Source organism: Manis javanica, chromosome 6, assembly GCF_040802235.1.
Source record: "Manis javanica isolate MJ-LG chromosome 6, MJ_LKY, whole genome shotgun sequence".
NCBI classification, from domain to species: Eukaryota; Metazoa; Chordata; class Mammalia; order Pholidota; family Manidae; genus Manis; species Manis javanica.
In genome coordinates, this window is record NC_133161.1 from 20,245,393 (window position 1) to 20,263,631 (window position 18,239).

General features: G+C 35.8%; 1 protein-coding gene across 6 annotated transcripts in view; it reads right to left on the reverse strand.

Moving 5' to 3' along the window:
- Positions 1–18,239, reverse strand: part of MKLN1 (muskelin 1) — a 375,358-nt gene that overhangs the window by 36,128 nt on the left and 320,991 nt on the right. For all 6 annotated transcript variants that reach the window (XM_073238456.1, XM_073238453.1, XM_073238452.1 and 3 more), the window contains 2 exons: positions 4,103–4,250; positions 714–828 (listed from right to left, as the gene is read on the reverse strand). In XM_073238456.1, the coding sequence (XP_073094557.1) occupies positions 714–828; positions 4,103–4,250 (263 nt within the window). The remainder of the gene's footprint in view (positions 1–713; positions 829–4,102; positions 4,251–18,239) is intronic.

Sequence of the window (18,239 nt, forward strand, 5' to 3'; positions counted from 1 at the left end):
TGGAAATTCATTTCTCTTTCATTTGGGGGACTCTTTAAGACAAAGGGTTTTATTCACTCCCATGGTGTTTTTTACCTAAAGGTCTCAAATGACATAGAATTTAAATCATCATATATGGCCTAAAAAGAAAGACTGCAGGTTCTGTCAGTAACTTTCTAAATAATATGAGCCTAATCACTAAACTACATTTAAAGTTTAAGGGAGAAATAAAGAAATGACTATGAACACTTAGTGACATTAAGACTTCAGGACACAAGACTGTTTTCACAAGGCCAATGGAGAAGATATGTCACTCACAGATAGGAAAAATAAAAGATAAAAACACTTGTTATGCAAGGGAAAATCTAAACCAGAAAGTTATATATACCTTTTCCATATCATGGGACAAGGTAGCCAAATGCTGAAAACTGTACATCTTTTACTTGGATATTGATATTGTAGAAACAACAGGCCATACAATGTATCTGATCTATGCAGCTAAGAACCAAAGAGGAAAAGTGCCAAGAATTATGGACTATGAAAAAATGTTTATTCTCTTAAGGAATTTTAGGGGGAAATGATATTGAATGTCTGCTACATATTCTATTGACTGTCTACTATGTATTATAACTTTTTATTCAAATCCACTTAAAAATAATCAAAAACAGATATATTCTGGGATTCTTTTTGGCTGTAGGTCATGGAAAGTTTACAGGTCAGTGTAGTTAGGATACCTTGTGTAACTCATCATATACAAGCTGATGAGCAAATCTTGGACATGGTTCTTCCTCCTGAAGACTTTTACTTGGATTATCCTTTGCAGCTTGATCATTCTTATAGACACAAGACCTGCAAGACATTGCTTTTTAAGGCACTCCATCCTATAAAATCAGCAGCATATGGTAATACAACTGGAGCAAGCATACTGACTGGATGTCTAATTAACAACAAAAAAATTATAAATTTGTTGATATAAAATCTAAATGTCTTGGTCACTCACAAAATAAACTGAGTATGTTAGAACTGAATACCGAAGTTCTTTTAATGTCCATCATAAACCTTACTTAAGGACAACCTACCTCATGTTATGAAACACAAACAGTACATACCACATCTGCTCACAATAAAAAAACTCACAGTAGATTGCTTTCAATTGTAAATATAAGTCCTATTTAGAAAATAATAAATTCCTTAGTTGCTGAGAGTACCATACTCCATCACTTAATGGAAGATCTCTCAAGTGCCTCTGTTCTGTAAAATATTCACTTATGCATAAATCACAGAATGTTAGAGCTGTATCTCCAAGGCCAGTGTTTTCCAACACGAAACATGCTGCACCAGTTCTGTGAGATGCTCTGTGACAAAAAGTTCCTGGTTTGAAAATGCCAAACAATATGCCCCTCACCCTGCTCTAGTCAAACCACTTCATTCTGTAAAAATTAAGACATGAGAACATTAGAAAAAACACTGCTCTCAAAATTCACATACCTACTTGGTAGCAAAGCCTGGATTAAAATATAATTCTCTTGACTCCCAGACCAGGAATTACCTACAATTGAACAATTCAAGGCAAAATCCATTCACTGAATGTCATTATATATGCAGACACTGATACTGGTTTTTTTCCATGCCTCAGGGATATTATGGGTTAGGTTTCAGACTATAGCAATTTAGTGAGTGTCTCAATAAAAGTGAGTCAAATTAATTTTCTGTTTTACTGGAGCATATAAAAGTTAAGTTTACAATATACTATATAGTCTGTTAAGTGTGGGATAGCATTATGTCTAAAAAACCAATGTATATACCTTAATTAAAAAAATACTTTATTGCTAAACAATGCTAAGTTTATTATCATCATCATCTGAGCTTTAGTGAGTAGTAACCCTAACCCTTGATGTTGATGGCTACTGACTGAACAGGGTGATAATTGCTGAAGGCTGGGCAGCTGTTGAAATTTCTTAAAATAAGACAACAATGAAGTTTGCCACATTGACTGATTCTTCCTTTCATGAACCATTTCTCTGTAGCAATCAGTGTAGCTTGATAGCATTTTACCAACAGTAGAACTTCTTTCAAAACTGGAAACTATCCTCCCAAACTCTGCTGCTGCTTTATTAAGTTTATATAACATTCTACATCCTTTGTTGTCATTTCAACAATCTTCATAGCATCTTCAGAACCAGGGTAGATTTAAACTCAAGAAGCCACTTTTTTTGCTCACCTGTAAGAATCAACTCCTCATCTGTTCCAGTTTTATTGTGAAATTGCAGTAGTTCCATCACATCTTCAGGCTCCACTTCTAATTCTAGTTCTCTTGCTATTTCTATCACAGCTGCAGTTACTTCCTCCACTGAAGTTTTGAATGTCTCAAAGTTATCCATGAGCATTGGAATCAACTTCTTCCAAACTTCTATTAATTTTGATATTTTGACCTCTTCCCATGAATCATGGTGTTCTTAAAGGCATCTAGGACAGTGAATCCTTTCCAGAAGGTCTTTTATTTAATTTGCCTACATCCACCAGAGGAATCAATGGCAGCTATAGCCTTACAAAATGTATTTCTTAAATAATAAGACTGGAAAGTTCGAATGACTCCTTGATCCATGGGCTGCAGAATGGTAGTTTTTGTTAGCAGTAATGAAAACAACATTAATCTTACTGTACGTCCGTTTTGTAACTCTTGGGTGACCAGGTGCACTGTTAACAAGCAGTAGAAATAGTATTTGGAAAGGAATCTCTTTTTGATCAGGTCTCAACAGTATGCTTAAAATATTCAGTAAACAATTTATAAACAGATGCGCTGTCATTTAAACTTTGTTATTCCATTTATAAAGCACAGGCAGAGTAGATTTAGCATAAGTCTTAAAGAATCTGAATAGAATGGTAAATAAACATTAGCTTCAACTTCAAGTCACCAGCTACATTAGCCCCTAACAAGAGAGTTAGCTTGTCTTCTGAAGCTTTGAAGTCAGGTATTAACTTCTCTCTAGCTATGAAAGTCCTACATGGCATCTTCTTCTTATAGAAGGCTGTTGTTTACATTAAGATCAGTTGTTGAACTACACTTAAAACCTTCAATAATTTTCTTTGTTAGCTCTTCTAGCTAACTTCATGTATCTTCTACCACAGCACTTACTGCTTCACTGTGCATTTTCATTTTATGGAGACAGCTTCTTTCCTTAAACTTCAGTAACCAACCTCTACTAGCGTTTTTGAAACTTTTCTTCTGCAACTTCTTCACTTTTCTCAGCCTTCCAGAATTGAAGAGTTAAAGGCCTTGCTCTGTATTAGGCTTTTATCACTTAAGGAAATGTTCTGGCTGGTTTGATCTTCTATCCAGACCACCAGAACTTTCTCCATATCAGCAATAAGGCTGTTTTCACTTTTTTATTATGTGTGTGTTCACTGGAGTAGTATTTTTAATTTCTTTCAACAGCTTTTCCTTTGCATTTACAACTTGGCCAATTGTTTGGTGCAAGAGGCTGAGCTTCTGGCCTATTTCAGCTTTTGAAATGGCTTCTTGACTAAGCTTAATCTTTTCTAGCTTTTGTTTTAAAGTAAGAGACATCTGACTTTCTCTTTTCGTTGAACATTTAGAGAACTTCAGGGTTATTAATTGGCCTAACTTCAACATTGTTCTGTCTCAAGGACTAGGGAAGCCGAGGAGGGGGGAAGAGATGGGAGAGGCCTGGGAGGTAGGGCAGCAAACACATATTCACTGAGTAAGCTTGCCTTTGTATATACTCGTGGTTTGTGGTGCCCCAAAACAATTACAGTAGTACATCAAAGATCACTGATCACAGATTACCATAACAAACATAATAATGAAAAAGTTTGAAATATTCCAAGAATTATCAAAATGTGATATAAAGATGTGAAGTGAGCAAATGCTGTTGGAAAAATGGCCCAAAAGACTTGCTCAGTGCAAGGTCGCAACAAACCTTCCATTTGTAAAGAACATAGTATCTGCAAAACTGACACAACGAGGCAGGCCTGTACTGATATTTAAATGTATGACATCACAAATTAACATAAGCCCTCTATTTGTCTCTTCTTTTGAATAAACCAACAACCTCAAATAAGTTGTTACACTGGGATTTCAGCACAGGCAAGAGCTTCTTACCAACTATTCCTCACGATATCATAAATCCAGAATGAATTTCTGACATTTTCTTCCCTCTTTTCTTTGTCTTTGCTGAGTCCAGATAAGACATGTATTTCATTCAGTTCTGGATCAATGGTTGCTCTCTGTGTGAATCCTGTCATTGGAACTATAAATTGAAAGAGAAAATACAAGGACAATATTCACATTAAATAACAGATTAATACTACTATATAAAAGATTAAAACATCCTTACCCTGGTTTACTTGTGTCCACAGTACTTATCTTCTAACATATTATGTAACTTTTATACTAAACAATAAACAATTGTTTACTGCCTTCTCCCAACTCTAAAATATAAACTCTATAAAGGCAGAGGTTGTTCCATTCACTGTTTTGTTCCCAGTGCCTAAAACAATGCCTGGCATATAACAGTTACCCAACTACTTGTTCAAAGAATTAAATGAATGCTATCAGAATGGAGCTAGGAGGAAGAAGGTATAGAAAGAGGAAAGCAATGTACTCATTTTTACTGAGGGAAAGGGCAATGTTTAATTAGTTCATTTATTATCTTAGTCAACTCTAATTTAACAGAGATAAAAACATTCAAATCATGACCTGGAAAAACAAAAATTCCATGAAAGTGAAACACACATTTGTTTTATAAGGTCATTTAAAATATCTGATCATGAAGTACAATGACGTAATTTTCAAGAAGAAAAAAAACATTTTGGGGTATAATTGCCATTTTGCTTCCCTGAATGGCTCAAACTCCCCAGAGTTAATAATGTTTTAATTTTTTAAGAAACCCATTAAATGAATGATGGTCATTCTGTATTATCCAGCAACTTGTAAAACACTGATATGGCAAATGCAAATTTTTCTCATCACTGTTATTTGGAAATATTGGTTGAAATACAATTTTATGGTTCACAACAGAATTGCCATGGATCTGAAACGATGCAGTGCTGTCATCATTTCAGCACTGCATTTATTTTATAAATGAATAATTATCATATTCTCAAAAAGCTAAACATCAGACTGAAGTAAAATACTTTAATTAAATGAGAATACTGTGGCAGGAGACGCTAGCTGCATTGATCTTCATTCATCTTTAGTTTAGCAAGGGCCAAATGGTCCAGTATTTATTTTTACCTAGCTTACTTTAAATTCATGTACACCTTTTACATTTCTATTCAATAAATTTGTTCGGGATATTTAAGACACTATCCAAATGCATTCCATAGTAAATCGATTTAAAAATTATATATACACACACACATATAACACAATATACAATTTGTATGTATCCATACACAAATGTTTATATTTATACACATGCATACATTGATCTAATCTTAATAACCTCAACCCTTGTGTAATCTTTAGTGGTTATGTCAAGTCTGGTACTTTTTAAAGAAGGCTTGGAAAATTTCTAAGAGTGCCATGGCTCTAATCTCTGTTCCTCAGATAGATAAACAGTAAAGAAATGAATCACTTTCATTACTGGTAGAAGTGGAGGACATAACTGCCTAAATTCATCACTAAACAATAAACAATTTAGCTTCTATTTCTTTTTACCAATTTGTCTTAAAACTGAGTGTTTGAATTAAGAATTCTGTAACATGGTTGGCAAACTATGGCTTGATCTGGCCTGCCTAGAGTCAAATCAGGCTTCATCCATTCATTTACATTTTGTCTATGACTCTTTTGACCCTACAATAGCAAGGTTGAGTAGCTGCAACAACAAACTTAGGGCCTGAGCCTACAAGACCAAAAATATTTTCATCTGGCTCTTCATAGAAAAAGTCTGCTGGCTTGTTATATAATCTTTTAAAATGCAAATATTAGAGATGTATAACTTATTATAAACTAATGTTAACAAAACCACTTACTTTAAATAAGGACCGACTGAGGAAATGGAAATTCTGGGGTGGGGAATGAAAATCAGTAGAGAAGCAAAGAAATTTTGAGTTCTATAAAAAGAGAGTGGAGTCATCAGAAGGAGGGGTTTGAAGCAGTACTGGACTGGGGGAGGCATGTAAGAATGTGAAAGGATGTAAGACTAAATTCTACATGCTTCCTTTTCCACATTGCCATATTTTGCCAAGCAACAGCATAGCAGCAGAAGAGAAAAATGATAAGGGTTGCTTCTCAAAATCAGAAGCAATGGGCAGGTTTACAATACCTAGGGAGGTAAGACTACCATGTTTATAAAATCAGTACTCTAAGGTATTATAAAAATTACTTTGATTACAAAGCATACTAGGAACTATATACTTCCCATTTCTTTGATCATTCCTATCCAACATGCCTTTTATTCTGCATCACATTATTCTGCCTCCCAGTTAAACATTCAAATCTATTGCTGGTTTTTAAACAGCTTTACAGAGACAGAATTCTTATACCATACTATACACTCACTTAAAATGTAGTAGCTTGGTATTTTTAGTATATTCACTGTAAAACCATCATCACAATCTAATTTTAGGATATTTTCATCACTCCAAAAAGAAACCATGTACTAATAAATAGTCACTCCCTATTTCCTCCTTCACATCTCCCCGTGGGGTGGTTCCATCATCTGACACATCTCTTAACAATTTAAGAAGGTTCTAATTTCACCATATCTTCATCAATACTTGACATAGCACCATCTTTTTATTATAGCCATTGTAGTTGCTGTGAAGTGGTATCTTATGTAGTTTTGATTTGCACTGCCTGAATGTCTAATGATGTTAAATACATTTTCATGGGATGACTGGCTATTTGTATACCTTCACTGGAAAAATGTCTATTCAAATCCTTTTAAACTCTGCTGTTTATTGCTGAGTTTTAAGAGTTCTTTATATACTCTGTATACAAGTACCTTATCAATAGATACATGATTTGTAAAAATTTTTCCTATTTTGTAGTTTGTCTTTATACTTCTTTGATGGCATCCTTTGAAGAACAAAGGTTTCTCAATTTGATGAAGCCCAATTTATCTATTTTTAATTTTGTCATTTGTGCTCCAGTATTCATTTTGTGCTTATTAGAGTTAGACTGAGTTGCTAAGAGCCTAAAGGAAGACACTGTTATTCAAAGCAAATAATGAAAAATATACAGGCAAAAAAGGTGTTAACCACTGGTTCATATTGGTTTCACACTCTTAATGATCTCACATCAAAAAATATTTAATCTTTACAAATGCTAATAAAGCTATGCAGGGTATGAAAGAAATGGTTAACTGTCTTTGAGGGAAAGCTTTTTTATTTTTAAAACAAAATTAGCATCAAAGCTTCTTAAATATTTTTGAAAGATTATCCTGATTTATAAGATACAAGCAATTTCCAGCTTAAAAACATCTGTTTGTAGTTACCTTGCTCATAATATAGAAATCAGATCTTTGTGCTCAATAGGTTTCTGAAGGCAAGCCCAGGAAATTAAATACTGATAAGTATTGGAAATGAAAGAGAATTAAAGTAGAAAACCTTGCTTTAGTCTCGACTCTCTCAACTAACTAAGTGATTTCACGCAAGGAACTTTTTTATATCTGTTTTCTCATCTAAAAATTGAAAGTAGAGCTAGATAATGTATTGGGTCTCTTCAACGTTGAAATTGCTGCTATTAAGAAGACTCAGGATTGCCACCATCCAAAAGACAAACAACAACAAATGTTGGCGAGGTTGTGAAGAAAGAGGAACACTCCTACACTGCTGGTGGGAATGTAAATTAGTTCAACCATTGTGGAAAGCAGTATGGAGGTTCCTAAAAAAGCACAAAATAGAAATACCATTTGACCCAGGAATTCCACTCCTAGGAATTTACCCTAAGAATGCAGCAGCCCAGTTTGAAAAAGACAGATGCACCCCTATGTTTATCGCAGCACTATTTACAATAGCCAAGAAATGGAAGCAACGTAAGTGTCCATCAGTAGATGAATGGATAAAGAAGATGTGGTACACATACACAATGGAATATTATTCAGCCATAAGAAGCAAACAAGTGCTACTTGCAACACCATGGATGGAGCTAGAGGGTATTATGCTCAGTGAAATAAGCCAGGCGAAGAAAGACAAGTACCAAATGATTTCATTCATGTGGAGTATAAGAACAAAGAAAAACTGAAGGAACAAAACAGCAGTAGAATCACAGAACCCAAGAATGGGTTCAAAGGGAAAGGGACTGGGGAGGATGGGTGGGAAGGGAGGGATAAGGGTGGGGAAAAAGAAAGGGGGCATTATAATTAGCATGTATAATGTGGTGGGGGGGCATGGGGAGGGCTGTACAACACAGAGAAAACAAGTAGTGATTCTACAGCATCTTAGTATGCTGATGGCCAGTGACTGTAATGGGGTTGTGGGGGGGACTTGAAGGGGAGAGCCTAGTAAACATAATGTTCTTCATGAAATTGTAGATTAATGACAGCAGAAAGAAAAAGAAAGAAAGAAAGAAGAAAGAAAGAGAGAGAGAGAGAGAGAGAGAGAGAAAGAAAGAAAGAAAGAGAGAGAGAGAGAGAGAGAGAAAAGGAAGGAAGGAAGGAAGGAAGGAGGAAGGAAGGAAGGAAGGAAGGAAGGAGGGAAGGAGGAAGGAAGGAAGGAAGGAAGGAAGGAAGGAAGGAAGGAAGGAAGGAAGGAAGGAAGGAAGGAAGGAAGGAAGGAAGGAAGGAAGGAGGGAAGGAGGAAGGAAGGAAGGAAGGAAGGAAGGAAGGAAGGAAGGAAGGAAGGAAGGAAGGAAGGAAGGAAGGAAGGAAGGAAGGAAGGAAGGAAGGAAGGAAGGAAGAAGACTCAGAAGGGTAGGAGCAGTGACAGGATGAAAACTCTCAGTAATACTAAAACTGGTATTAATGTACAGCAAGGACAGGCAAAGTGAGAAACTCCTTAGATACAGAGATCATTTAGGAAGCTGTTATGATTATGATGGAATGGAACAGATGAATGTAGTAAGGAAATATCAACAAAGTATTATTTCCAGGAGCTCCATTAAAAGATGGCAGAGTAGGAAGGCAAGGCAGAAACCTCCTCCCAAAAACACATAAAAGAAGAAAATACAGCAAATACACCTAAACCTGAAAGATGACCTGAAAATTGCAGAACAGACCAACTATGCCTGAAAAAGAAGAGAAGACCACAGTGGCAGAGCTGAGATCATGTGGGACCCAAGCCCTCCACCCACTCCAGCCTACAGGTGGGAGAAAGAGGGACAGAGTGGGGAGGGTATAGGAACCTAGGAGCACTATACACTGGGCCCTGGATATCTGCTCCAGGAGCATGAACCCATATTACATTGGGTTCTGGTGATTAATGGGGTTGGACACCAGGGACAGGTGGAACACTCTGGGAAGCTGAGACTCCAGCCATTGTGGAGGACAGGCACACTCTGCCAATCCTGAGACCCAAAGCTGAGGTGGCAGTTTCAAGACTTGCCAGCAGTAGGAGGGAACTCTCCTCAGGAGAAAGCCAGGTGGAGGATACCCTCTAGCCTTTCCTTTGCCCAACAGATAGGTTACTCTTGGGTGCCCCAGATACTCAATCCCCCTTGCTGGTAAAGCAGCCCCAAGGCCCCTGCCTGCACATGCTGCCAAAAGCCAACCCACTCAGTCTAGGAGCAGTGTCAGACTTAGCTACCTGGCAGGCAGAAGGAGACTCTCCCAGCTTCCTTGGCTCCATTTTAGCTGAACTGGGGAGATGTCTACAGGAGCCAGCCCCAAGAGCTCCTTTCTTCCTGCAGGTGTCCAAGCCCCGTGTTGCATATCCGGCACAAACAGAGCTGCATATCAGCCCACCCACCCAATTATCCCTGCAGCCCCGCCACTGCTGCAGGCCAGGTAGAGGGCAGCCCTGCCCACAGCGAGCTCATTAGAGACTCCTAAGCTGACCAAAAAGGTGGCAGCTGAAGCAAACTGCCAGCACAGACAGAAAGATGCCCTCCTTACTGCACACCAACAGCTGAGGCCCCGTAAAATAGAAAGTAAAGTATCTTGAGCTCCTAGGCACCATAGGATGCTTTCTTCATAAAGCTATTACTCTATAGATCAGGAAGCATAGCAGAAATATCTAATACAAAGGAAGAAACATAGAAACTATGAAAAATTGAGGAGGCAAAGGAATATGATCCAAACAAAACTAAAGGACAGAACCGCAGAAAAGACTAAATCAAATCGAGATCACCAATATTCTTGATAAAGATTTCAAAAAGAAGTCATAAATATGCTAATGGATTTACAGAAAAGTATTTAAGATCACAGGGAAGATTTCAATAAAGAGACAGAAGACCTGAAAAAGAGCCACTCAGAGGTGAAGAATACAGTATCTGAAATGAAACAGATAATGGAGGGATTTAAGAGTAGATTAGTGCAGGTAGAGGAGATGGTATATCAAATGAAACTAGAGAACAGGAAAACAAAGAAGCTAAGTAACAGGACAGAAAAAAGGATCTCTAGGAATGAAAGAATGGTAAGAGAACTACATGATCGATCCAAACAAAATATTTCCATAATAGGGACTAGAAGAAAGGCAAAAGGATAGAAAGTCTCGAAGGAAATAATTGTTGAAAACTTCCAAAAAAGGGGAAGGAAACAGACACTCAGGTCATAAAGAGCAAAGATTCCCCTAACAAAAGGAACCCCAAGAAGACAACACCAAGACATATAATAATTAAAATGGCAAAAATCAAGATTAAGGAGAGAGTACTGAAAGCAGCCAGAGAAAGAAGATTACTTTTAAAGGAAATCCCATCAGGCTATTAGTAGACTTCTCAGCAGAAAATCTACAGGCTAGAAGGGAGTAGCATGATATATTTAATGTACTGAAACAGATGGACCTCCAACCAAGAATCTTCTACCTGGCAAGATTATCATTTAAATTTGAAGCAGGTATTAAAACAACTTACAGAAAAACAAAAGTTGAAAGAATTCACCCAAACTAACCAAGTAGATGAAAATGTCCCTAAGACTAAACTGCCTTCCCCAGTGAAAATAAACCCACAGTGAAGGTAGTAGAACAACTAATTACCAAGCACATAAGAAATTAAAACAAATGGAGCAAAATGAACTTTACACAAAATCAGTCAAGGGAATACACAAAATGTGGAGATTATGACATCTAATATGAAAACAAACAGAGGAGGAGGAGGAGGAGGAGGAGGAGGAAGGAGAAAAAGTACCTTTAGACTGTGTCTGAAATAGAGTAATCAACAATTTAAGATAGACTATTATATAGTAAGGAAGCTATCCTTGAACTTTTGGTAACCACAAAACTAAAGCCTACAATAAACACACACACACACACACACACACACACACACACACACACACACACACACACACAAAATAAACAAATAAATAAAAGAGAAATCCAATTCCAACACTAAAATCATCAATAATAAGAAAAGAGTATAAGAGAGAAAGAAAGGAACAGAGAGGAGCTATAAAAAACAGCCAGACAATTAATAAAATGGAAAAAGTATGTATCTATCAATAATCACCTTAAATGTAAATGGACTGAATGTACCGCTCAAAAGACACAGAGTGGCAGAATGGATAAAAAAACAAGACCCATCTATATACACTGTCTACAAGAGACTCCTTTCAGACCCAAAGATATACATGGACTAAATGTGAGGGAATAGAAAAAGGTATTTCATTAAAATAATAGAGAGAAAGAAGCAGGTGTAGCACTATTTATATCAGACAAAATAGATTTCAAAACAAAGAAAGTAACGAGACAAAGAAGGACATTACATAATGATAAAGGGGTCAGTCCAACAAGAGGATATAACCATTATAAATATCTATGCACCCAACATAGGAGTGCCTAAATATGTAAAACAAATACTAACAGAATTAAAAGGGGGAAACAGACTGCAATACATTTATTTCAGGAGACTTTAACAAACCACTCACATCAATAGACAGATCAACAAGACAGAAAATAAGTAAGGAAGCAGAGGCACTGAACAGTAGATTAGAACTTATAGTCCTAACAGGTATCTACAGAATACTCCACTCCAAAGCAGCAAGACATTCTTCTCAATTGTACATGAATGTTTTCCAGAATAGGACACATACCCGGCCACAAAAAGAGCCTCAGTAAGTTAAAAAAGACTAAAATTGTAACAAGCAGCTTCTCAGACCATAATGGTATGAAACTAGAAATAAATTACACAAGGAAAACAAAAAAGCCTACAAACACATGGAGGCTTAACAAAATGCTCCTAAATCATCAATGGATCAATGACCAAATTAAAACACAGATCAAGCAGAGAGCAAGCAACAGAGACAAAAGAAAATAGCAACTCAACACCCAAAACCTGCAGAATGAAGCAAAGGCAGTTCTAAGAGGAATGTACATAGCAATACAGACTTACCTCAGGAAAACAAAAATAATCTCAAATAAACAGTCTAAATTCACAACTAAAGAAAACAGAAAAAGAAGAACAAATGACATATACAATGTCACTACGAGGGACATAATAAAGATAAGAGCAGAATAAACAATATAGAGAACAATAGAAAGAATCAATGAAACCAGGAGCTTCTCCTTTGACAAAATAAACAAAATAGATAAACCCCTAGCCAGACTTATCAAGAAAAAAAGAGTGTACATACATAAACAGAATCAGAAATGAAAAAGGAATAACCACAACAGACACCACAGAAATACAAAGAATTACTAGAGAACTATGAAAAATTGTATGTCAATAAATTGGACAACCCAGAAGAAATGGACAACTTTCTAGAAAAATACAACCTTCCAAGACTGATTCAGGAAGAAATACTAAATCTGAATAGACCAATTACCAGCAATGAAATCAAACTGGTAATCAAAAAAATACCTAAGAACACAAACTCCTGATCTAGATGGCTTCACGACTGAATTTTATCAAACATTTAAAGAAGAGCTAATACCCATCCTCTAAAAGTATTCCAAAAAGTAGAAGAGGAGGAAATACTTCTAAAATCATTCTATGAGGCCAGCAACACTCTAAACAAGACAAAGGCACCACACCACAAAAAAAGAAAATTATAGACCAATATCCCTGATTAACATAGATGCAAAAATACTTAACAAAATATTAGCAAACTGAATTCAAAAATACATCAAAAAGATCACCCATCACAACCAAGTGAGATTTATTCCAGGGATACAAGGATGGTACAATATTTGTAAATTCATCAATATAATAGCCCACATCAATAAAAAGATAAAAATCACATGAGAATCTCAATAGATGCTTAGAAAGCATCTGACGAAATTCAACATCCATTCAAGATAAAAACTCCCAACAATACAGGTATAGAGGGTACATATCTCAACATAATAAAGGCCATATATGATGAACCCTTAGCCAACATCATACCTAACAGCAAAAAGCTGAAAGCTTTTCCTCTAAGACTGGGAACAAGACAAGGATACCGACTCTCACCATTTTCATTCAACAGAGTACTGGAAGTCCTAGCCTCCTAGCCACCTAACTATGGCAATCACACAACACAATGAGATAAAAGGTATCCAAACTGGCAAGGAAGAAGTTAAACTGTCATTGTTTGCAGATGATATATTATACATAGACAACCCCAAAGACTCCATTAATTACTATTAGAACTAGTAACTGAATTCAGCAAAGTTGCACGATACAAAATTAATACACAGAAATCCACTGCATGCCTATATACTAACAATGAATTAGCAGAAAGAGAAATCAGGAAAACAACTCAATTTACAATTGCATCAGAAAGAATAAAATACCTAGGAATAAAACCTAACCAAGGAGGCAAAAGACCTTTTCTCTGAAAACTACAAGACACTCATGAGAGAAATTAAAGAAGATACCAATAAATGAGAATCCATCCCACTCATGACAGGAAGAATTAATATTTTCAGTTTGGCCATCCTGCCTAAAGCAATCTACAGATTCAATAGAAATCCTATCAAAATACCAATAGCATTCTTCAATGAACTAGAACAAATAGTTCTAAAATTCACATGGAATCACAAAAGACCCCGAATAGCCAAAGCAATCCTGAGAAGGAAGAATAAAGCTGGGAGGATTACACTCCCCAGCTTCAAGCTCTACTACAAAGCCACAGTAATCAAAACAATTTGGTACTGGCACAATAAAAGAGCCATAGATCAATGGAATAGAATAGAGAACCCAGATAAAAATCCACACATATATGGCCAATTAATATATGATAAAGGAAGCCTGGATATACAATGGGGAAATGGCAGCCTCTTCAACAACTGGTGTTGACAAACTGGACAGCTACATGTAAGATAATGAAACTGGATTGTCTAACTCCATACCCAAAGTAAACTTGAAATGGATCAGAGACCTGAAAGTAAGTCAAAAAACCATAAAAATCTTGGAAGAAAACATAAGCAAAAATCTCTTGAATATAAACATGAGCAACTTTTTTCTGAACACATCTCCACAGGGAAGGAAACAGAAGCAAAAAATGAACAAATGTGACTACTTCAAACTAAAAAAGCTTCTGTACAGCAAAGGACACCATCAGCAGAACAAAAAGGCATCCTAGAGTATGGGAGATGTACTTGTTAACGACATGTCTGATAAGGGATTAACAACAAACATATAAAGAACTCACACACCTCAATATCCAAAAAGCAAATAACCTGATTAAAAAATGGGCAGAGGATCTTAACAGACACTTCTCCAAAGAATAAATTCAGATGGCAGAAAGGTACATGAAAAGATGCTCCACATCACTAATTATCAGGGAAATGCAAATTAAAACCACAATGAGGTATCACCTCACAGCAGGTAGGATGGCCAACATCCAAAAGACAAGGAACAACAAATGCTGATGAGGATGAGGAGAAAGGGGAACCCTACCAACATTGTTGGTGGGGATGCAAATTAGTTTAACCATTGTGGAAAGCAATATGGAGGTTAATCAAAAAACTAAAAATAGAAATATCATTTGACCCAGGAATTCTACTCCTAGGTATTTACCCAAAGAAAACAAGATCTGAGATTCAAAAAGACATATGCACCCTTATATTTATTGCAGCACTATTTACAATAGTCAAGATATGGAAGCAACCTAAGTGTCCATTAGTAGATGAATGGATAAAGAAGATGCAGTACATATACATAATGGAATATTATTCAGCCATAGAATAAAACAAATCTTACCATTTGCAACAACTGGATGGAGCTAGAAGGTATTATGCTCAGGCGGAGAAAGACAAGTACAAAATGATTTCCCTCATTTGTGGAGTATAACAACAAAGCAAAACTGAATGAACAAAACAGTGGCAGATCACCCATCACAACCCCAAGAAGGGACTAGACCCCAAGAAGGGACTAGCAGTTACCAAAGGAAAGGGGGTGGGGAGGGAGGGAGAAGGGGATTTAGGGGCATTATGATTAGCACATGTAACGTTGGGGGGTCACGGGGAAGGTGGTATAGCACAGAGAAGACAAGTACTGACTCTATAGCATCTTACTACGCTGATGGACAGTGACTACAATGGAGTGTGTGTCAGGGGGAGTTGATAATATGGGTGAATGTAGTAATCACAATGTTGCTATGTGAAACCTTCGTAAGATTGTACATCAATGATACCTTAATAATAATAATAATAATAATAATAATAATAATAATAATAATAAAGAACAAGAGGGACTCCATCAACCCAAAATGTTTCTGTACAACAAAGGACACTATTTGCAGAACAAAAAGGCATTCAACAGTACTGGAGAATATATTTTTAAATGACTCATTTGATAAAATGTTAAAATCCAAAATATATAAAGAATTCATAAGCCTCAAAACCAAAAACCAAATAACTTGATTAAAAAATGGTTTCAACCTAACATTAGACCTTTTATCAATACCTTTAAAATTCTGAGGAACATAAAAGGATATGGAACTAACAGTTCTATTTCCAGTTAAACTAGCAATCCCAAACAATGAAAGCAAAATAAAGGAATTTTGGATCAGCAGAAATATGAAAGTTCCTATTGATGACAATGTAGGAAAAAATTATTGGAGAAGGTATTCCAACAAAAAAAAGAACCCAAGAAAAAAAATTAATGGGATATAAGAAACAGGAGCAGTGATACATGACAGAGGAAAAGAAAAGGAAGCTTGAAAGAAAATAAAGACCCAATAAATCTTCAGCCTTGGATAAAACATTTTGGAATGAAAAGGTTTTAATAATACAGAATATTTTCTTCCCTGTAAACCCAATCACAATCTTCCCCATAAGCCCAATTCCTGAATTTATATGTTGCCCATTTCTTACTTCCCAATCACATTTTTAGTGCTTGGAATTTTGGTTCTAGTGTTTATCTTTAGAGAACAATAAATTTTCTCAAGATAATCTGATCACCACTTATTACTTACTTCTAACATCTCCTAGACTTATTTCTCACTGAGTCTTGTGTCCAAATGGTTTCATTACAGGTCTTCTTATGGCAAATTTTCTGAAGCTAATATACCAGAGAGTATTTTCTTTTATCCTTTAACATATGAAAGTTAGGAGGATATAAATTGTTTGGTTCAGAGCAAGTTCTATTTAACTTTCCTCTTTTTTTCCATTCAGTTTTGCTGTTGAGCTGTCTGCTATCTACCTACCTTGTTCCTTTGTAGATAATCTGCTCCTTCTCTCTGAACTCTTTCAGAATTTTTCCTATGTCTATTTTGATATCCTTTATTTTACTTTAATAAAAGTTAGGTTCTTTTATTATTTACTTATATTAGATTCTCCTTATTTTTCCTGTTTGCTACTTTATAAGCACCTTCACCAATCTGAAGACTTAAATTTTTTCTGATTTCTAGGAAATTTATTTCCATTATTTCTTCAATTATTTCACCATCATAAATTTTTATTTTTGAACTGCTGTTAATATATTGGTACTTGTACAGCTCTCCTCCATATCCTTTGGTTTTTCTCTTATATTTTCTCTTTATCTTCGTTTCCCATTTCTTCCTCGCAAAGTCTAGCCTTTCAACTAGACTTTCAAATCATTCACTCATATCCACTATTTTTATAAAATTTGGTGCATTCTTTGTTTTAAATATATTTTTCAGATCTAATTTTTCCATTGGGTCCTGTTTTTATGAGTTTTGGAACTTTTTTCATATTACTAGTATGTACCTTACATTTTTAACTAAATTGATCATGCTTCTTTTAAATTCTTGGTTCATTATAATAATTCTGCTTTAGATAATACATATCAGTTTATTGATTTTTTTGGAAACAGTTGTAGTCCTCAAATGTCTATAGTTATATTGGTTTGAAAAGTAGTATTTTTCAGAGTATCAGCTATTCTTTCCATTGAGATATTAGGAATGACAAAAGGCAAGGACAAACTTACTAGCATCAGCACCAGTAAGTTAATGGAAAAATGGAGGGGAAAAGCCAGAGGACAGTGAAGCTTGTGGACAAAGAACCAGTTTATTACTTCCATTTACTATCACTCCCCCTATGCAAGGGTCTCATTATTTTTTTTAAAACTCTTTGGGGGAAGCAGAAAGCAGTCTTCCTGAACTCAAAGGATGAGGAGAACAAATGAATTACTGAGAGTAGATGGTCAGCCATACCTATTTTTCATCAGTTCTTAACTCTAGCATGGTTTACGCACTGTCATAATGCTGTCCTTTGGATTCTGGCAGTAGTGGTATGGGCTACTACTGCTAGTTTCTATAGCAAAGAAGCAAGAATTAACTCAAGGTAATTTAAGGAAGAGGCAGGCTTCATCTCATTTAAAGAGTTCCTGGAAACTTTCATAAGACTGCATATTAATGATATCTTAATAATAATAATAATAGTAATAAACAGGAAGGAAGGGAGGGAAGGAGGAAGGAAGGAAGGAAGGAAGGAAGGAAGGAAGGAAGGAAGGAAGGAAGGAAGGAAGGAAGGAAGGAAGGAAGGAAGAAGGAAGGAAGGAAGGATGGATGGATTTCTTTTTCAAGAGTTGACTTTGGGAATGAAAGCAGTAGCCTTTGTTAGTTTGATACTCTAGCAGAAATCATTTTCATTTTACAACATTTTATACTATGTAAAGTATGCTTTATTCATTATGCTCTTGCATTACTTCTATAATTATTTTATAAAAATAAAAAGTGGTTGAATAAAAATGGCATTATCAAAAACTAAAAAGCCCTAAAGGTCAAAACTAAGAAAGAAGCTTTTATTCTAAC